Source organism: Mobula birostris, chromosome 18 (assembly GCF_030028105.1).
Source record: "Mobula birostris isolate sMobBir1 chromosome 18, sMobBir1.hap1, whole genome shotgun sequence".
Lineage (NCBI taxonomy): Eukaryota > Metazoa > Chordata > Chondrichthyes > Myliobatiformes > Myliobatidae > Mobula > Mobula birostris.
This window is the reverse complement of record NC_092387.1, coordinates 18,011,027-18,033,231: the sequence shown is the minus strand read 5'-3', so window position 1 is coordinate 18,033,231 and position 22,205 is coordinate 18,011,027. Positions and strand designations below refer to the sequence as shown.

The 22,205-nt window shown below is 41.1% G+C and overlaps 1 protein-coding gene across 2 annotated transcripts in view; it reads right to left on the bottom strand.

Moving 5' to 3' along the window:
- The window catches only part of man2c1 (mannosidase, alpha, class 2C, member 1), a 127,632-nt gene that overhangs the window by 45,656 nt on the left and 59,771 nt on the right, over positions 1-22,205 (bottom strand). For both annotated transcript variants that reach the window (XM_072282292.1, XM_072282293.1), the window contains 3 exons: positions 18,101-18,196; positions 13,555-13,700; positions 7,137-7,260 (listed from right to left, as the gene is read on the bottom strand). In XM_072282292.1, coding sequence (XP_072138393.1) covers positions 7,137-7,260; positions 13,555-13,700; positions 18,101-18,196 — 366 coding nt within the window. The remainder of the gene's footprint in view (positions 1-7,136; positions 7,261-13,554; positions 13,701-18,100; positions 18,197-22,205) is intronic.

Here is a 22,205-nt window from a genome sequence, read left to right as displayed (position 1 = left end):
CACTTCCTCATCCAGTTCACTTATAAAAATCACGAAGAGTAGGGGTCCCAGAACAGATCCCTGAGGCACACCTCTGGTCACCGTGCAGAATATGAAATGCCTACAGCCACTCTTTGTCTTCTGTGGGCAAGTCAGTTCTGGATCCACAAAGCAATGTCCCCTTGGATCCCATGCCTCCTTACTTTCTCAATAAGCCTTGCATGGGGTACCTTATTAAATGCCTTGCTAAAATCCATATACACTACATCTATGGTTCTACCTTCATCAATGTGTTTAGTCACATCCTCAAAAAATTCGATCAGGCTCGTAAGGCATGACCTGCCTTTGACAAAGCCATGCTGACTATTCCTATAGATGTAAATAGTTTGTAATCTAAGTTAAGAACACTAATTGGCCGATAATTGCCACATTCTAGTTTATCTTTACCCTCTTTAGGAATAACTGAAATAATCGCTTCTCTCCAGGAAGGTGGAGTTTCTCCTCTCTGCAAGATCCAATTAAAGGTGTTAAGTAGTAATGGGGCTAACTGTGTCTTCAGGGACTTGTACCACTCTGAGGTAAACCCATCAGAACCCGGGGACTTTCCAGCCTTTAACCTAGAGATGGCCACGTTCAGTTCTTTGACAGTTACTGGTTCTAATAAACTTTCATTTTGTTAATCTGTAAATTTAGGTAGATCTAAAAAATTCAATACACTGTCTACATAGGGCTCACTGGGGGCCCGGGGTTGGGAGTACAGCTCTCGATAATATGTTTCAAAACTCTCTTGAATTTTCCCTATTGTACTTTCCACAAGCTTTGTCTTTGGATTCTTTATTTTATGAATTGTATTGTCTGCTTGTTGTTTTCGTAATTTATATGCTAATAATCTAGCTGATTTACCTCCTACTTCATAATTCTTTTGTCTCAGGTAAAGAAAATTTCTTTGAGTTTCCAACGTATAAATATCGTCAATTTCACTTTGCAATTTCCTAATTTCCTGTTTTCGATTTGAATTACTTTTGTTGCTATCTACAACTTGAAGTTGTTTTAATTTTCCTTGAAGGTCTGCTAATTTTTGTGCATTGATTTTTTTCATGTGAGTGGTAATGGAAATAATTTTCCCTCTCAGTACAGCTTTCAATGTATCCCATAAGATCACTGGTGATGTTTCTCCCGTGTCATTAAGGTCTAGATATTCTTTGATTTCTCCCCTTAATCTCTCCATTACTTTTGGGTTATTGAGTATATGTGAGTTTAGCCTCCATAGTGTTTTCCTCATTTTCCTTTCCAGGATTAGAGACATAGAGACTGGGCTATGATCCAACAGATCAATTGTTGCAATATTACAGTTTTTTATCCTGAGTCTATCTGTATTAAAGATAAAGAAATAGTCTATCCTTGAATAAGCTGAATGAGGGAAAGAGTAATATGTATAATCTTTACTAGTAGGGTGTAATTCCCTCCAGACATCTATAATTCCCAACTCCTCCATCAATGAATTCACTTTCCGAGTCAGAGGCTTATTCTGAGTAACTATTCTTGAAGAATATAGGATTTAATCTAATATTAAAATCCCCTCCACAAATTACTACCCCTTGAGAACTGACCATTAGGTCAAAAATGTGTCTATAAAATGACCATTCACAACCTGGAGGAGCATAAACATTCAGCAATATTATTTCTGTACCTTCTATTCTTCCTGTGATTTTTACGAACCGTCCTTCTTTGTCTCTAGTCTCTGAAATATGTTCATAATTAAGAGTACTTGATATTAAAGTAGCTACCTCTCTTTTGTGACTCAATTTATATGATGAATAAAATACATGCTTAAAGCCCATTCTTTTTAATTTTCCATGTTCAGATTGGCTCATATGTGTTTCCTGGAGGAAAGCTATTTGTGCCCTCTCTTTTTTCAATTTAGACATAATCTTATTTCTTTTAATTGGATTCAAAACCCCATTAACATTATAGGAAATTATTTTTACCAATTCAGTTTGCATTTTTCTCTAGTAGAAAAAAAACACTCTCCTTTTCTAACCAAACAGTAAGCAATCCCTTCTCAACAGTAAACCAAGACATATAACCACACCCTAGACATTTTTGAACGTGCAACATTTGAAAATTTTTCCCGACTTCCCACAGTGAGGCCTGAGCACCGACCCGCCTCAGTTCAGAGGGATAACCTTTATCTTCAGCCTGTGTTAGAGGGCTCTCAGCAGTTTGAATAATCATAGAGAATTTTCTCCTATTTATGTCTCGACCATATTGCTATCATTCAAGTTATTCCGTCTAGTTTATTTTTAGTTACCAGTTTTCATTTTACCTTTAAGTCCGATTTACTCTTTTCAGTCATTTCTCTTAATTAATCTGTGTTCTCTGTACATTCGCGTCTGAATATTTGCAGCTCTTCCTTGTAGTTTGACACTGGTTCGTGTGGAGCATCCTCGCCGCACTAACTGCCACGACTTCTGCCGAATCCTCTGCAGTAGCGACTCCGGTTGGGTGATAACTTTAATAGGTAGTCCCCGGTCCGCCAGGTCCAATGTTGCCTCCTCCACCGTAGCGTAAGTTTTTGTCCCTTCATCGTAAAAGACTCTCAGCCGAGCTGGATACAGGGTCTGGAATCTGATGTTGTTTTCCTTCAGGACTCTCCGTGTTTCCGTATATTCCTTCCGTCTGGCAAGAATCCCCGGTGCGTAGTCGTGGTCTAAACTGATTTTACAGTTGTTCCACATGAAACCTTTCTTTTGCCATGCCCTTTTAAGCACCTCTTCCTTCGTTCTGTAACTGAGAAATCTGACCAGAATCGATCTGGGCTGGGCGCCTGCTGGAGGCTGTGGTGCCAACGTGCGGTGAGCTCTTTCTATCTGTAGGTCTTTTGCGGCCGGTATATCAAGGTTCTCTCTAAGTAGCCTCTCCACGAAGGGAATCATCAATCCGGGTTTACCTTCAGTTCCTTTGGGAACTCCGTAAATCCTCACATTTTCCCTTCTCGAGCGGCCTTCTTGATCTATTAGTTTCCACTGGAGCTGGTCTTGCAGCTTCAGCATTTCTGCTATCACCTCCTCTGCGTTTTGTAGCTTCTCTTCAATTCCAACAATCCTCGCTTCGGCTTCATCTATCCGCGAGTTAGTTTTTACTATTTCTCCTTTAATATCTTCCAGCTGTTTGCTGTTACCTTGTCGGAACTCGCGAATCTCTCCGAGAATCAAGGACAGAGTCACCAATTCCCCCTCATTATCTCCGTCCTGGCTTGCCGTGGGGGAGCTAGGCCCGTCGCCTTGCTGCGTCTCTTTATGTTTATCAGCCTTCGGAGCGGACTTTTTAATCTTGTTCTTAGACATCATCCTTGCCCCTTTTATTAATATAGTGATGCAATATTAAGTATTTGTCTAAATTCGATTATGGGGCAGTTTACCTTCTTTTTTGTCGAGAGACCTTTTCCTTACGCCGCCATTCCCTTGATGACCTGGAAGTCCACTCGCCATGCTATTCCTAATCATATTATGCCTCTCCAAATGTTCATAAATCCTGACTCTCAGAATCTTCTCCATCAACTTACCAACCACTGAAGTAAGACTCACTGGACTATAGTTTCCTGGGCTATCTCTAATCTCTGTTGAATAAGGGAACAACATCCGCAACCCCCCAATCCTCCGGAACTTCTCCTGTCCCCATTGATGATGCAAAGATCACTGCCAGAGGCTCAGCAATCTCCTTCTTCGCCTACCACAGTAGGCCGGTCCCAGTGACTTATCCAACTTGATGTTTAGCAACAGCTCCAGCACATCCTCTTTCTTAATGTCTACATGCTCAAGCTTTTCAGTCCACTGCAAGTCATCCCTAGAATTGCCAAGATCCTTTTCCGTAGTGAATACTAAAGAAAAGTATTCATTAAGTACTTCTGCTATCTCCTCCAGTTTCATACATACTTTTCCATTGTCACACTTGATTGGTCCTATTCTCTCACGTCTTATCCTCTTGCTCTTCACATACCTGTAGAATGCCTTGGGGTTTTCCTTAATCCTGTCCGCCAAGCCCTTCTCATGGCACCTTCTGGCTCTCCTAATTTCATTCTTAAGCTCCTTCCTGCTAGCCTTATAATCTTCCAGATCCCTATCATTACCTAGTTTTATGAACCTTTTGTAAGCTCTTCTTTTCTTCTTGACTAGGTTTACAACAACCTTTGCACACCACAGTTCCTGTACCTTACCATCCTTTCCATCTCATTGGAACGTACTTATGCCGAACTCCACGCAAATATCCCCCAAACATTTGCCACCTTTCTTCTATACATTTCCCAGTGCAATTTTCCAGTCCTCCATGCCAGAATCAACTGAGTCTTTAAAGATCATTACTAATGCCTCCACAATCTCTTCAGCCACCCCTTTCAGAACCCTAAGGCGTATACCTTCTGGTCCAGATGACTTATCTATCTTCAGTTCTTTCAGTTTCCCAAGAACCTTCTCCCTAGTAATGGCAACTTCACACCCTTTTGCTCCCTGACACTCTCGAACTTCCAGCACACTGCTAGTGTCTTCCACAGTGAAGACTGATGCAAAATACTTACTTGGTTAGTCCACTATTTTCTTGGTCCCCATTATTTTCTGCAGCATTATTTTCAACAGTCCAATTTCTACTCTCGCTTCTCTTTTACAATTTATATACCTGAAGAAACTTTTGGTATCCTCTTTAATAGCATTGGCTAGCTTACCTTCATATTCTATATTCTCCTTCTTCATGACTTTTTAGTTGCCTTTTGTTGGTTTTTAAAAGCTTCCAAATCCTCTAACTTCCCATCAATTTTTGTTCTGTTATATGCCCCCTGTCAGGCTTTTACGTTGGCTTTGACTTACTTTGTCAGCCACGGTTGTGTCATCCTGCCTTTAGAATACTTTCTTATGATACATATACCTTGCGCCTTCTGAATTGCTCCCAGAAATTCTAGCCATTGCTGCTCTGCCACCATCCCGTTAGTGTTCCTTTCCAATCAATTTTGGTCATCTCCTCTCCCATGCCTCTGTAATTCCCTTTACTCCACTGTAATACTGAAACAACTAACCGTAGCTTCTTTTTCTCAAATTGCAGGGTAAATTCTGAGATATTATGTTCACTCACACCCCCCTCCCCAAGAGTTCCTTTACCTTAAGCTCTCTAATCAATTGCAGACTATTGCACAACACCCAATCCAGAGTAGCTGATCCCCTAATGGACTCAACCATGAGCTGCTCTAAAAAGCAGGCATAGGCATTCTAGAAATTCCTCCTCTTGGGATCCAGTACCTGTCTGATTTTCTTAATCTACCTGCATGTTGAAATCCCCCATGACTATCATAATATTGCCCTTCTGACATGCATTTTCTATCGCCTGTTGTAATTGTATGAATTTTTGAGAAAAGAGTCAAACGGAAATGTAATTTTCAATCTGTTATACAGTGCATGGACACAGAACACCTACAAATGATTGAGAGTTCCCTTTAATGAAACTCTCACCACCTCTAAACTGTATTCACACACTTTGTAGCTAAGCTGAAGTGAAAGCACACATGCCTCTGTTCACTGCCATTCTCTCTTCAGAGTTTACAACAGAATGCACGTTATATCAATGGGCAGCACAATGGCATAGCTCAAAGTAAATTCATTATCAAAGTTAATATACGGCACCATTTTCCAACCCTATGATTCATTTTTTGTGGGCATTTACAGTAAATACAAAGAAATACAGCATGATCAATGAAAGATTGTCCCCAACAAGATTCATCCTCGACCTCGAGGGATAGCCACGATGACTCCAACAAGATGGACAAACAAACAATGTGCAAAAGGCAGCAATCTATGAAAATACAAGAAGAAAAACAATAAATAAATAAATAAGCAAGCAAGCAATAAATAGTGAGAACACAAGATGAAGAATCCTTGAAAGTGAGTAAATAGATTGTGGGAACAGTTCAGTGATGAGGTGGGTGGAGGTGAGTGAAGTTATCCTCTCTGGTTCAAGAGCCTGATAGTTGGGGGGTAATAATTGTTCCTGAACTTGGTGGTGTGGGCACTGAGGCTCCTGTGTCTCCTTCCTGATGACAGCAGCAAGAAAAGGGCATGGCCTGGATGGTGGGGCTGGTAGAGCTACTGCCTCAAAGCACCCAGCGATCAGGCTCAATCCTGAGTTCGAAAGTTATCAGTGCAGAGTTTGCAGATTCTCCCTGCAACTGTGTGGATTTCTTCTGGACATTAATTTACCAGTCTGTGGATTGTTGGAGGTTAAATAGTCACTATGAAACAATTTTACAGTGTTCACTGTTTTACAGTAATCAGTTAACCTCTCACAGGTGACGGACCGGTAAGTTAATTGGTCACTAAGTTGCACATTGTGTGTAGTTAAGTGGTACAGTCTAGTACGAGTGTGAGGAGAATGTTTAAAAAGATTAATGTAAGATTAGTGTAAATGAGTGGTTAAAGGATGGCACAGACTTGGTGAGCCGACCTCCTTGCCTTATTACCAAGATATTACTTTAAATTTGCGGTTTCACACTCGGCCCTCCCGCCCCCCAAACTCTTGGGAAGCAAAGCATTTTTTAAAATATCCTCAATCACAGATTGAGGGAGCACACCTGGTGCCCTCTCTTAGTTAATAGATGAACTTTATGCCGGCACACGCGGTAACAACCAGCTGAAGCCTGGGTTTTTGAGAGGAGCTGGGGAACTAAAAGGGAAAATGTTAATGATTTTAAAAGATACAGAAACCAATTCACAATTATCAAATGGGCATTAAAAAATTTTTTTTGAACTTTGTAAATTTCATCCAAGATGCACTTCATAAAAGGGCAATTTTAGCAGATCACTGGGTTCATCAGTAGTTACGGTTAACTATTTACATTGGGAAACTCAATTATAAGTCAATACATAGATTAAACGTAAAACATTAACACAGTGCACACAAAGATCTTGGCAACCGGAAGTAAAATTGGTGCAGAGCTAGTGTGTGCATACATACATAAACTTTTAATAATATATTGTGTAATGTTATCTGTCTCAGAAACATTGAGGTAATGTTACGTTTATTCTACATTTCAATAAATTAAAGCTGATATGGATTGGCTTAGAAACTAGAGAATGATTGACAATGATGCCAAAAAGAAAATAAAAATAAATTCTCACCTTTGCCTGGGAAGTGTAAGAGCCATTGTGCAGTTCCAAGAAGAGTTCACCAACCCAGGTACACAGCATTGTTGTATCAGCTTCCAGCATGGTGAAGAAAGTCTCTGGGGTGGACAATTCTACCCTGAGATGGAACATATCTATTAGTGGCTGGTATTTGTAATTTATTTTATTTAGAGATATAGCACAGAACAGGCTCTTCCAGCCTAACGAGACACACTGCCCAGCAACCCACCTATTTTAACCCTAGCCTAATCAAAGGACAATTTACAATGACCAGCTAACCAGAGAACTCATACCGGTTAACCTCTCCAATGTAACTTCAGTTCAACTACACACGATACAAGGGCCAAAAACTTCCTCCCAAACTTCTGTCTTTAATCTAGTTTAATCTATGTTCTCCTGGATCACTGTTACAACAGAATAAATTTTCCTGGGGATTGTTTAAAGAGGACATTTGACAGCAGCTTGGTTGACAGCTACCACCCTGCAGTCTAAGCTACTCAGCACCATTTACTGACTAGCCTCATCTGACTATGGCAGTTCAGTTTTAGCCAGAGGAACTAATTTAAGTAGTAGTATGTGCATATTTTCTTACAACACAAAAGGCCATTTTGGGCCAGAGTCCATGCTTACTCACAGGAAAATCCTTTTTCATTACTAATATTCCCTGTAACCCATTCCATTCAATCAAGTACACCTCCACCCCGCGCCCCCCCCGCATCCATTTTCATGAATCTTACAAAGTCAAATTTAATGGTCATATGTACAATTACCTGCATGTACAGGTACAATGGAAAACTTACATACAGTAGCATCACAGGCACAAAGCATCGTAACAGTAATCACATTTTATTCTCCTCATATTCCCATCAACTTCCCCCAGATTCTACGGCTCACCTACACACTAGGGACAACTTACAGTGGTGAATTAATCTTTGGGACGTGGGTGAAAATTGGAAAAAGCAATGAAAATCCACACTGTCCCAGGGGGAAAAAAAATTGCCAACTCCACACAAGCAACACCAAAGATCAGGATTGATCTCAGGAGCTGTAATAGTTGTATTTCTGTGCCACATAGACTCTTTGTAATGCCTTATTCTCACACTCATCTCTATGATAAATACACTACACACAAGCACATAACAGTGGGCTCCTATAATAAAATGGCATTGTAGGAGGCCACCTATGATATTTCAAGTATAGGACCCTCTTTTACTGTTCAAAAGTTTGGTTGCATCTAGGCCCAAGGGCAAGTGTGAGTTGGTGAAGACGGATAGGAATAGGCTTGGAAAAATGATTGGTAGCTTGGGTCAAGGCAAATCTGGGCAATGATCACACATATGTGGCTCGTGTTAGGGGAGACCACATGGAGACTGAATGACAATAATGGAGGGAAAGAAAGGATAGGAGAGAGGATCAGTTTACTAGAAGGGAGGTGTTTGGAAGGATGAAGGAAATATGCCTTTCAGAGATCCCAATGAGCTGAAAGTACTTACAGTGTTGGAAATGACCACTTAAGATCGGTTGGGAACTTGGGCAGAGAAATGGTAAATGGAGTTTAATCCAGACAAGTGTGAGGTGTTGCCCTTTGCAGTGTCAAATATAAAAAAGATACACAATAAATGCCAGGACCCTTAGGAGCGCTGATGTTCAGAATGATCTAAAGCTCTCTGAAAGTGACAATACAAATGGATAGGGTGGCAAGGAAGGCATACAAATGTTTGCCTTCATCAGTTGGGGCACTGAACATATAAGTTGGCAAGTTATTGCTGCACCTGTGTGAATCTTCAGTTGGGCCACATATGGAGTATTATGCACAGTTCTGGTTGCCACACTATAGGAAGAATGTGGAAACATTGGAAAGGGTGCATAAGAGGTTCACCAGGATTAGAAAGTATTAGCTTCAAGGAGAAGTTGGACAAATTTGGATTGGTTTCTCTGGAGCATTGGGTGAGGAGTGACTTAACAGAAGCCATGAGAGACATACATAGAGCAGAGATTAAATGTAAAATAATGTAGGGCACACGTGTAAGGAGAGAGGAGTAAGAGGATTTCGTTTTTTTTAATGCCTGGAACACATTGCTAGGGGGACGTTGTAGAAAGAGATACAATAGCAACATTTATGGGTTATTTAGACAGACGCAGGATTAGGCAGGGAGTAGAAGGATATGGACCATATTCAGGTAGATAGAATTAATTAGATTGGCATCATGGTTGGTGCAGACAGTGGCTGAAGAGCCAGTTCCTGTGCCATACTCTTTAATGTTCCATAGATGTACTTTGGAAATTAATCTCAGAAAGAGAGTTCTGCATGGGGAATAGTATTATTTAGCCCATTCTGGCATAGAAATTATAGTGTGGTTTAACAATGATCCACTCCGTGAATTGCCACCCAGCTGTATTTCTGGAGAGGCAAAAACAGATGTAAAAATAGTCACAATCACAGTACAAAACAGAACAAAGCAATTGTTTTTTTAATCTTAAAACACTGAAAATTTGTGTGTTGAATTTCTAGGCACATATCTCTACATTTGAGACAGGAATTTAAAATGAGAATAACAAGGGTTCCAAAACTAATCCCTAAGAAACTTCATTAGTTGAAGCCTGCCATCCCATAAATTTGCTGTTTATTCTCATTATGGTCTTTTTTCCTTTAACCAATTATTATCTAACTGTGTAGAAAAAGAATAAAATGCTGGAAACACTCTGGTCAGGTAACATCTGTGAAAACAAAAACATGATTAATGTCTCAGGCCAATGATCTTTCATCAGACCCTACGCCTTCTACCTGAAATGTTAATCCAATCACAAACAAGGGAAAATCTACAGATGCTGGAAATCCAAGCAACACACACACAAAATGCTGGAGGAACTCAGCAGGCCAGGCAGCATTTATGGAAAAAAATACAGTTGACATTTTGGGGTGAGACCTTTCAGCAGGATTGGAGAAAAAGTTTTTCCGCTAAAAGAAGCAGGATCTCCCAATGGCTACCCATTTTAATTCCACTTCCCATTCCGATAAGTCTATCCACGGCCTCCTCTACTGTCACAATGAAGCCACACTCAGGTTGGAGGAACAACACCTTATATTTCATCTGGATAGCCTCCATCCTGATGGCATTGATTTCTCATACTTCAGGTAATGCCCCACCCCACCCTTCACCACTCCCCATCTCCTTGCCTGCCCATCGCCTCCCTCTGGTGATCATCCCCCCTTTTCTTTCTTCCTTGGCCTTCTGACCTCTCCCATTAGATTTCCCCTTCTCCAGCCCAGTATTTCTTTCACCAATCGACTTCCCAGCTCTTTACTTCACTCCTCTCCCTCCCGGTTTCACCTATCACCTTGTGTTTCTCCTTCCCCTCTCCCAATTTCTTACTCTGACCTCTCACCTTTCTTTCTCTAGTCCTGCTGAAGGGCCTCGGCCCGAAATGTTGACTATACTCTTTTCTTTTAAGATTCTGCCTGGCCTGCTGAATTCCTCCAGTATTTTGTGTGTGTTACCTGAAATGTTAACTCTGTTTCTCTTTCCACAGATGCTACTTGAACTGCTGAGTGTTATCAGCATTTTCTGTTTTTGTTTCAGATTTTCAACATCTGCAGTATTTTTTCTTTGAGGTTTGTCCATCCTTACAAATGTTAGTCTAGATAGTGCAAGTCTTATTTTATCCAACAATGTTGATGCATACCTTGTCTACATAACACATTCACTAGCTACTCTTAATGTATCATATATATTTAGATTCCAAAATAACTATAAAATATGCAAAATACAATTACTATTTTCTTTACTTAGCAAACATTTGCCACTACCCAATAATCAAGGAAACAAGGTTTAAAAGTACCTCCATGCTTGTTGCTCCTACTATTTTACCAAATTATACAAATGAACATTGAGATCTAATGCCTAATGGATATATTATCCATGTTACATTTCACCAATTGGATGCCTAATTAGGCACATGGGGCTAGAGATACACAGATTGGGAATTTCTACTGTAAGCAATGACACTGAAGATCCATTATAGGGACAACTTCCTGATTGTCAATATGCTTAAACCAAGCTAATGACAGCTGGAAACAGTAATACCATGTATAATAAAATTTACCAACCACTGCCACTGGGAGACAGGTGGATCAGAAAGAGAATGCTATTAAACAGAATACTGCAACAATTGAGACTAAATCAAGTTCACGTTGATCAATTCAGCATTCTTGACAGCTTGAGAACAGTATGCTCACTTAGGACTTGACTGTGAACACCAACAGGTAACACCTCAAAATGAGATCCACAAGTGTTACACGTGATACAGAAGATAATTACAGGAAGAAACATGAACTGCTTAAGAGGGGATATGAGAAAATTAAAGTACGACAAAACTTATCTTGGTCACTCTCAGGACAACAAGGTTATTGTTAAAGCAAACCAGTTGTAATAACTAACCATTAGGTTAGGAAGAGGCACTTAGTCTTGGTTGTGATAATGTAACAGCTTATGAGTTACATTTCACTGGTTCTCTCGTTAATGTTTCACAACCAATACCTGCCCTCCAGAGCCTTATGTAAGCAGTGGTGCAGCAGCCTAGATAGAAGGGCGTAGGCTGGTTACTAACACACAAAACCATCTAACGCAGCACGAAGGTGGTCCTGCTGCCATCCTGAAAGAATTCTCAATCTGATGCCACTGAACTATTCGGAAAAACCCATATGTGGATAACGTTGGTGATTTTTGAACCTGATAACTTTGGTGGTCCAAAACAATACACACTAAGTTTTTTTTCCCCCATTTACTATGAATAAATCTCTATCCAGTCACCTCTAACAGGAAAGTCAAGGAAAAAAATATTTTTGTGAACTTGAATAACCCATCTTACCATGATGCTACAAACAGATAATGATTATGAACAGCAATATATAAAATTGCAAAAGGATGAGAAGCATAATAAAGTATTAGTACATGGACTCACTTAAATATGTGATGTGCACATATACAGGACCAGTAAGACCAAATATTTGATCCTTGTGACACTGCTTACAGTTAGTATGAGCCTGGCTTCAAACCACAAGTTATTTTACACTGTCTCTTTAAGTCATCTGCTCAGTTAGGGAACACACTAGTCTGAGTGAGTCTCTTTATTGCAAAAGCTTGCTCCAGATTAGGGAGGGGTGCCAATCAATGGAATTTGCCTGTGAGATAGTCCAGGGTCAGTACAGTAGTAGAAAACAATGGGCTTTCTTGCTCAATTTCAATGTTTAACACAATGAATGGCATTTAGCAATGGGGTACCATAGAAGCCCAATATCCAACATTCCAAGGCAAAATAGGCTTGACACAAATGTACTGAGTAATTTTACTATCCAACAGGTCCAACTGCATGACTCCATTCACTCCTCTGAAGTGAAAGTTGCACTTTGTTCCTTGTTGTAACTTCATATTTCAAGTGTCCACTTTAGAGGACCACTAAACAATCCATTTGCAACAGCCGTAGTCAAGATAATTGCATAGCACACTTAGCTACTCAATTTTTCCTGTTAAGACACACGATCTCTGCAAGGGATAGGTTTCTTTGTGTGCACAGGAGCTTGCATTAGGCGGGAGGAGAAGATGGCAGCGTGCCTGCGTGTGCGCAGCCCTCCGGTGAAAAATGATATCGTATCTGTTAAATAGGGGCCGTGGACAATTCTGATTTGATGGAGAATGGAACTGAAAGCGCAGAGGAACATCTGGAGAAATTTCTGAAACGCTCGTCCGCTGCTGTTGTTACTGTGTGGTCTGGAATCTTTCGGAGGGTAGGCCACAAAATCCCCGGCCTTGCCTACTTTTGGCGACCGAGAAGGAGGTCGAATCGTTCGGACAGAGATGGCGCTCAAGTACTCGGTGTCAGAGAGCTGATCAGAGCTTGAAGTTTTTGGATGACTCAGAGTTGGATTGTGGTTGGCATGGCAGGGAGAGTTTCTCTTCCTTCTCCTGTCTGCGTGAGATGTGGGACATTTGAGAAACTTTGAACTTTTACTGTGCTCAAGGACTTCTTCATCAAGTTATGGTATTGTTACACTGTTTGTAACTATATGTTATAATTATGTGGTTTTGTCAGTTTTTTCAGTCTTGGTTTCTCCTGTGTTTTGTGATATGACACCGGAGGAAATAATGTATCATTTCTTAATGCATGCATTACTAAATGACAATAAAAGAGGACTACGTGTCTTCATAATCGTATTATTATATATTATATCATCATATCACCAAGTTACTGCATTTCTTAGTTGCAGTTTGCATGAAGAGTTAGAATATACAATATTCTCCAATTCATTTATTGGATTCAGTAATAGAAAAGCAGAGTACTGAATCTCTGCAGATCAATCTAAAGTAGGAAGCTAGACAGAAATGTACAAGCCTTTTAAACAATATCCCCTGACCTGGGCAGTCCATCTGTATTCTGTATCCTTTGTAGTCGATCCAACATGTCTTGTGTAGGTCCACCTCCCCCATCGCCAAACCCAAATAGGAATGCACTGTGATTAACACGACCTTTGTCCTTGTTATTTTTAACCGTATGCAGAAACTGCAACAGGGGAAAGAAAGGATTTATCAAAGTCATACAGGATAGAAACAGGTCCTTCAGACCACTAAGTCTATATTGACTATCAATCACCCATTTACACTGAGCACATTATTTTTCTAACAATCCCATTAACTCTCCCCAGATTTTACCATTCACCTACACACAAAGAGCAATTTACAGTGGCCAAATAACTACCAGTCAGCACATATTTGGGATATGGGGAGGACCCGGAGGAAATCCATGCATTAGTGATTAGAGTTTAAGGAGCAAATTAAAATGAGAACTTTAGTGACAGGGGTAGAGGGAGAAGAGGGGAAGGAACATGCCTTAGCTTAGGACCTAATCAGCTGAAGGCATGTCTACTATTGATTGGGTAAATGAAGTGAGAAGTTCTGCATAACAGGATAGTCTTTTTATAGAGCCATATATTCTGGAAACAGTTTGAAGGATGTTAAGGTCTTCAGGCTTTATAGAGTAAGGCTACGTCCACACTACACCGGATAATTTTGAAAATGAAGTTTTTCTCTTCGTTTTGACCTTCCGTCCACACTGAAATGGCGTTTTCAGCCCCCGAAAATGGAGATTTTCAGAAACGGTCTCCAGAGTGAATAAATCTGAAAACGCCTAATATCCGTTGCAGTGTAGACGGGGTAACTGGAGCTTTTTAAAACCGCTGTCATGATGTGCTGGAACAAATGCGACAGCGCGGCATTTCATTGTTTTCTTCTTATTATTATTACTACTTTATTGTCGCCAAACAATTGATACTAGAGCGTACAATCATCACAGCGATATTTGATTCTGTGCTTCACAGAACCCAACAATTTCAGAACAGACGGCAACGAGACTGAAGCCAGAAGAGTTAGAAATGTACTCACCAAATACTTTGACCCACAGCTTACTGAATAAATAAGTATACTCACTTTGCCCTGTTTTCTGTCCTTGCTTGTATGAAGGTGGTTTACCTATTTATGCAAGTACTTCTCTGACAATAGATATGTAACAGCCTAATGTAACATTGTATGGAAATACAAGATAACACTGATGAAGTCATGTTTTATACATTTAACAAGGTGCTTTATTAATGCAACAGAGTTAGTCAGTTTTTCAATGTTCATCGTCAGCCGGGTCATACTGTCCGTGAACTCCCTGTCGGTTGCCTCCATACGCTCCAGTATTTGTTTTAGTTTTAGTTTTAAGTCCTCCTGCGCAAGAGCCAAGAGTAGTTCCTTTTAAGTTTTTCTACTCTGTAACTGGACAAACGTGCACTAAGTATACCGTTTCCTCTTCGCTTGTTTTTTGTGTGTCCTGCGCGTGCCCAGTAGAGGAGATTCGCTCAAATATCCGTGTTAGTGTGGACAGAGATAGTTTGAAAAATGCTTAGTGTGTACGCCTGTCGTTTTTACTCGAAACCAGTGTTTTCAAAATTATCCGGCGTAGTGTGGACGTATCCTAAGACACTGAATCTCCAGTAGAATGAGCTGCAAAAGGAGTAAGATATAAATTCATGACTCAAGTACTTCTTTACTCCTGCTGCACGGGGCTATAAATTTTAGTTGTGGTCATAAAGAAACGAAATGGTTTACCACAGAGAACTAGCTAAAGTCTGAAGAAATGTTATCTTCACCAATTGTGTGAGTAGTGGAATTAGTCAGGGGGCATGGGTGCCTCTAAACTGGAGCAATTCCAGCACTTCAGAACAAAAAAGGCATAATAAAACTTAATTTTAAAAGGCAGCACAGAATAATAAACATTAATTAATGAGGTGACTAGAGCTCAAGAATATGATAAACCACTGAGAAAACCAAATTAAAGAACTGAAAAAAGTATTTTAATCAGAAGAGTTAAGAATTCTGTGTGTTTTCAAGATGTCTTACTGTAAACATTTTAACAAACATATTCTAATATGAAACTATCTTTTCAATAAAAATCACTTATTGAAGCAAAACTGGCATGATGAACAAACCTTCAAACATAAACACGATAAAATCTGCAGATACTGGAAGTCTAAGCAACAGACACAAAATGCTGGAGGATCTCAGCAGGCTGAACGGTCTTGGCCCAAAATGTTGACTCTACATTTTTCCATAGATGCTGCCTGGCCCGTTGAGTTTCTCCAGCATTTTGTGCATGTTGCAAACCTTTAAAGATATTGTGATCCAAGATTCATGCAAGTGTTTAATTCAGCATTGAAAATTTTTTAATTATATTTAATAAAGAAAATCTGCTGACATTGGGGAAATTTAATTTACATATAAATTACTACTTGCTGGACAACAACCCCCACTGAAGTTTAAGATTCTCCCAAGGCAAAAATCTAATATCATATAAAGAAGCAAAAATAACCGCCTGGAGCTGGAAATGAAATCTCTCAGCATGATTGATGAAGCAGATCACTATGAAAAATAACTGCACCAAATTTGAATATATTGAAATATAGTCCTTCCTTGGGTACAAAGTACATCACACACTGTGTCACAGCAAATAAAATATATGAAACATAAGATAGGCAGAACATCTCAAACTGATTAATGCACACTACCAAATTTTGTACAAAGATCTGACATCAGTGGTCTGCAAGCCTTGGTTTCCCTGCTAATCTTTAAAAGTTTAATATATTGCCTGGGCCCTACCTGCTGGTCATGGCATGTGTTAGTCATATTTCTTCCAGACTACAGATTTATTAAACAAGATGTTCTGACTTCCATTCCAATTTCCCTACAAGCTTTAAAATGGAATCATTTTCTCAGCAGATAATTAAACATTATGACAAAGGAAGAGTTAAGAATTCTATGGATTTACAAGATGTCATTTTAATAAACACAATCTAATATTAAATACATATCTTTTCAGTAAGGTAGTGATTTGCTGCACTCTAGCTACAGGAAGTTGAATTTTTCTTGCAGCAGTACAACTCTATGGAAGAAACAGCCCACTCTCTACAGCAGGTCTGCTTCAAAGGGCCAGCTCACAAAACAGCATTATTAAGCAGAATAAGTTCTACGTGATCAGCAAGTTAAGTGGCACCAAGGGAACATTTTTCTTTGCATGGCTCTGGTAACTTTCCTCACCTATCGCATTTTATTTTTTGATCCTTGTTGGTTCCCAATCCATCAGCATCTCAAACTTGTCATCCTTTTTATGTCATTTTTTAATTCCTCTCTATAGATGCTGCTTAATCTGCTGAGTTCCTCTAGTACTTTGTGAACGTTGCTCTGAATTTCCAGCTCAGCAAAATCTCTTCTGTTTATTAACGTAACTTCCGTTTATCTCTGTAACTACTTCTGCTATGGGATATTAGTACTTCTCCAATTTTGAGCACATGTACTCTGACTACAATGGGCTGCCTTGTCTTCTGGTGCCAAGGTCCAAAACTCTCCTATACCATTCTTGTATCTCTACACTTTGCTCCCTTTTTGAAAGCCTACATCTGCAACCCAGCAGATGTGACCCATTCCAATCTTGCGTATCAAATTTGCTCCCGTGAAACGTGCCGCTTTGTTCTTATTTATAGAGGAGACAATGTAAATGCAAGTACTATCATTCCTTTCCCACCATACAATGATATCCCACACCACCCTCCAAAGCACTGCCCACTCTATGTTGAAAAGTGAAGGCTGAACTTTTGCAATGCCAGTCACAAGTCCAGGCAGAGTCATTGAGAGACACAGCACAGGAACGGACCTCGCTGTCCACAGGTTCCGCACAAATCCTACTAACCCATTTTATTCTCCGCACATTTCCAACAACTCCCACTATACACATTAGGGGCAATTTTTAGTGGCCTACAAACCAGGACATTGAAGGATACTGAATAAACCCACACAGACACAGAAAGAACATGCAAAATCCACACATCCAGCACTGGAGCGAAGAATTCAAACTGTCTCTGGTATTGAGAGGATGCGCTTCCCTCAAAGAGTCAGCACGGTCACACATTCCACAGCTGACATCCAATTGTTTGATATTGAGTTTCAATGTTGCAGATCATTGCAATATACCTTATGAACAGAATGAAATTTTGAGGCAGATCATATGGCTCTCAAGTTAGACTGCTTCAAAACTGAACCATCTGATGCTCCAGAAGGTACCACATCCATCAAGAATAGTCACATGCACCAAGATGTGGTGCCGTAACGCTGGTGTAACCCCGGAATGGCCTTTGATAAATCAGTGGCCATCATATGCCCAAGGTGGGTGAGAACTGCATGTCAACAGCTAATTTCTAAAGCCCTTTGGGCATGAGTACTGATCATGTTTCCTTGGATGCAAATTTTACTGGATAATTTAAAAAGGAAAAGGAGACAGGAACATTCTCAAAAAATAGTGAATATCAATTTTTAAAAAATACTCTCGCCCCCACTTTTCTGAACTACTGAGGCCGTTCGGTTTGTACGTACCTCTTCCACCTTGCATTTCATTTCATACGAGTTCCCAGGTGGAAAGTGGGAGATTACCCTCGAGCCATCAATTCCTTCCCAAAAGAACGTGTGATGCTGCAAGGGGCACAAGGAAGACAAGAGCAAAGGAAAAAAATATTATTTAACACAACGTGGAACACAAGGCAACAATTTTTCTCATTCAAAACCTCTATTAAGACAGTCACAAAATCCAAGAATCAGAATCAGGTGTATTATCACAGGCACGTGATGTGAAATTTGTTAACTTAGCAGCAGCAGTTCAGTGCAATACATAATATAGAAGAGAAAAACAGCAATAAATGAAATAAAAATAATAAGTAAATCAATTACAGTATACGTATATTGAACAGATCTTTTTTTAAAGTGCAAAAAACAGAAATACTGTAGATTCAAAAAAAAGTGAGGTAGTGTCTAAGGGTTCAATGTCCATTTAGGAATCGGATGGCTGAGGGGAAAAAGCTGTTCCTGAATCACTGAGTGTGTGCCTTCAGGCTTCTGTACCTCCTACCTGATGGTAACAGTGAGAAAAGGGCATGCCCTGGGTGCTGGAGGTCCTTAGTAATGGACGCGGCTTTTCTGAGACACTGCTCCCTGAAGATGTCCTGGGTTCTTTGTACCCAAGATGGAGTTGACTAGGTTTACAACCCTCTGCAGCTTCTTTCGGTCCTGTGCAGTAGCCCACCCCCCACCCCCATACGAGACAGTGATGCAGCCTGCCAGAATGCTCTCCACAGTACATCTATAGAAGTTTTTGAATGTATTTGTTGACATATCAGATCTCTTCTAACTCCTAATAAAGTACAGCTGCTGTCTTACCTTCTTTATAACTACATCAATATGTTGGGACCAAGTTAGATCCTCCGAGATCTTGACACCCAGGAACTTGAAACTGCTCACTCTCTCCACTTCTGATCCCTCTATGAGGATTGGTATGTGTTTCTTCAACTTACACTTTTCCTGAAGTCCACAATCAGCTCTTTCGTCTTACTGATGTTGAGTGCCAGGTTGTTGCTGCGACACCACTCCACTAGTTGGCATATCTCACTCCTGTACGCCCTCTCGTCACCTCCTGAGATTCCACCAACAATAGTTGTATTGCCAGCAAATTTATAGATGGTATTTGAGCTATGTCTAGCCACACAGTCATGTGTATACAGAGAGTAGAGCAGTGGGCTAACCCCACACCCCTGAGGTGCGCCAGTGTTGATCGTCAGCGAGGAGGATATGTTATCACCAATCGGCACAGATTGTGGTCTTCCGGTAGGAAGTTGCGGATCCAATTGCAGAGGGAGGTACAGAGACCCAGGTTCTGCAACTTCTCAATCAGGATTGTGGGAACGATGGTATTAAATGTTGAACTATAGTCGATGAACAGCACCCTGACATAGGTGTTTGTGTTGTCCAGGTGGTCTAAAGCCGTGTGGAGAGCCATTGAGATTGCATCTGCTGTTGACCCATTGTGGCGATAGGCAAATTGCAATGTGTCCAGGTCCTTGCTGAGGCAGGAGTTCAGTCTAGTCATGATCAACCTCTCAAAGCATTTCATCACTGTAGAGGTGAGCGCTACCAGGCGATAGTCAGTAAGGCAGCCCATATTATTCTTCTTAGGCACTGGTATAATTGTTGCCTTTTTGAAGCAAGTGGGAACTTCTGCCCGTAGCAGTGAGAGGTTGAAAATGTCCTTGAATATTCCCGCTAGTTGGCTGGCACAGGTTTTCGGAGCCTTTCCGGGTACTCCATCAGGACCTTCCGCCTTGCAAGGGTTCACGCTCTTTAAAGACAGCCTAACATCGGCTTCTGAGACAGAGATCACTGGGTCATCAGGTGCAGCAGGGATCTTCACAGCTGTAGTTGTGTTCTCCCTTTCAAAACAGGCATAGAAGGCATTGAGTTCATCTGGTAGTGAAGCATCACTGTCATTCATGCTATTGGGTTTCGCTTTGTAGGAAGTAATGTCCTGCAAACCCTGCCAGAGTTGCTGTGCATCCGATGTCGCCTCCAACCTCGTTCGAAATTGCCTCTTCGCCCTTGAAATAGCCCTCCACAAATCATACCTGGTTTTCTGGTACAGGCCTGGGTCGCCAGACTTGAATGCCACAGACCTAGCCTTCAGCAGACGACGTACCTCCTGGTTTATCCACGGCTTTTGGTTTGGGAATGTAGAGTAAGTCTTTGTAGGCACACACTCATCCACACAGGTTTTAAGGAGGTCGGTAACAACTGCAGCATATTCATCCAGGTTCGAAGATGAAACCCTGAATACAGTCCAGTCCACCGATTCAAAGCAGTCCTGTAGGCGCTCCTGTGCTTCCCTTGTCCAAACCTTCCTGGTCCTCACTGCTAGTGCTGCAGTCTTCAGTCTCTGCCTATACTCAGGGTGTAGAAGTACAGCCAGGTGATCAGACTTCCTGAAGTCAGCGCGTGGAATAGCATGGTAGGCATTCTTGATGGTGGTGTAGCAATGGTCCAGTGTGTTGCTTCCTCTGGTATTGCAAGTGATCTGTTGACGTTAATTACATAGTGATTTTTTTCAGACTGGCCTGGTTAAAGTCTCCCAAAACAACAGTGAAGGCTTTAGGGTGCGCTGTTTCGTGCATGTTGATCCCATTGCTCAGATCATCTAAAGCCTGACTGACGTTGGCCTGAGGTGGAATGTATACTGCCACCAAAATGACCCCAGAGAACTCCCATGGTAGGTCAAAAGGATGGCATTTAGTTGATAGATATTCCAGGTCTGGTGAGCAGAATTGGGACAGCACTGATATATTTGTGCACCAAGAAGAGTTGATTCATGAGGCCTACTCCTCCACCTCTGCTTTTGAGAGACTTTATAGATCTATCCTGACAGTGTATAGAAAACCCATTGATCTGAATCGCTGCATCCAGTACAGAAGGGGTTAACCAGGATTCTGTGAAACGAAGGACACACACATTCCTAATGTCCCTCTGATTCAGCATCCTAGCTCTGCAATCATCGATTTTATTCACCAGAGATTGCACGTTTGCCAGCAAGATAGTCAGTATAGGGAGTTTAAAACCCCATTTCCTTAAACGCACTTGTAACCCTGCTCTGCACCCACGCTTCCTCCGAGTTATCCTACGTGGGCTCTTCCGAACACAATTGGTGTTGTTTCCATCAGTTTTAGGCAGCGATAGTTTGTTTAAATGCATTAAGACATCTTTGTTGACTGTACTGACCTTGGAAGCAGTTGTGATTTTCAGCTGTATCAGGCTGAAACAGGAATATTTAATTGTATCCATTGAGAGAACTGCTGCTACTCGAGTCGCGCCTAGGCGCCCCGAAAGTCCAAAACGGTACTGGTGAAGGAATCAGACAGGATCTGACACAGCACATATTTATTCATACACTTTAATCCTTGGTGCAATGTAAAGCTTCAAGTTTGCTGCACCACAGCTGTTTTCAGACAAACAAGCTATGCTTTCAAAGCAGCAATAATATTTCTATGAAAATGCTCTGATTTTCTTTCTTGTTCTTCATCCCTAAACACAAGACACAATTTCTCCATATCTAATATAGTTGTTACTTGCTGTTCCTCTCCGTGCATTGGGTGGCAAGCTTGCAGTTTCTTTAGCATTTGTCTGTTTTTTTATGAGGTCAAGTTGCTAGCTCGATGCCCAACCCAGCACGGACAGAAAGTGTGCACCTTGCCAGCCGGATTCGAACCCGAGACCACTTACCTCAAAGTCTGGTGTGGATGCCACTACGTCACCCCCCAGCTTTCTATTATAGTGCCAGAACAATAATGGCTGGAGTTTCTAGCAGCAATTCAGATGGTGCAACATAGATATATACAGGCATCCATTAGTCTCATGAGACCATGGATTTGCACCTTGGAAGGTTTCCAGGGTGCAGGCCTGGGCAAGGTTGTATGGAAGACCAGCAGTTGCCCCTGCTGCAAGTCTCCCCTCTCCACGCCACCGATGTTGTCCAAGGGAAGGGCATTAGGACCCATACAGCTTGGCACCGGTGTCGTCGCAGAGCAATGTGTGGTTAAGTGCCTTGCTCAAGGACACAACACGCTGCCTCAGCCAAGGCTCGAACTAGCGACCTTCAGATCACTAG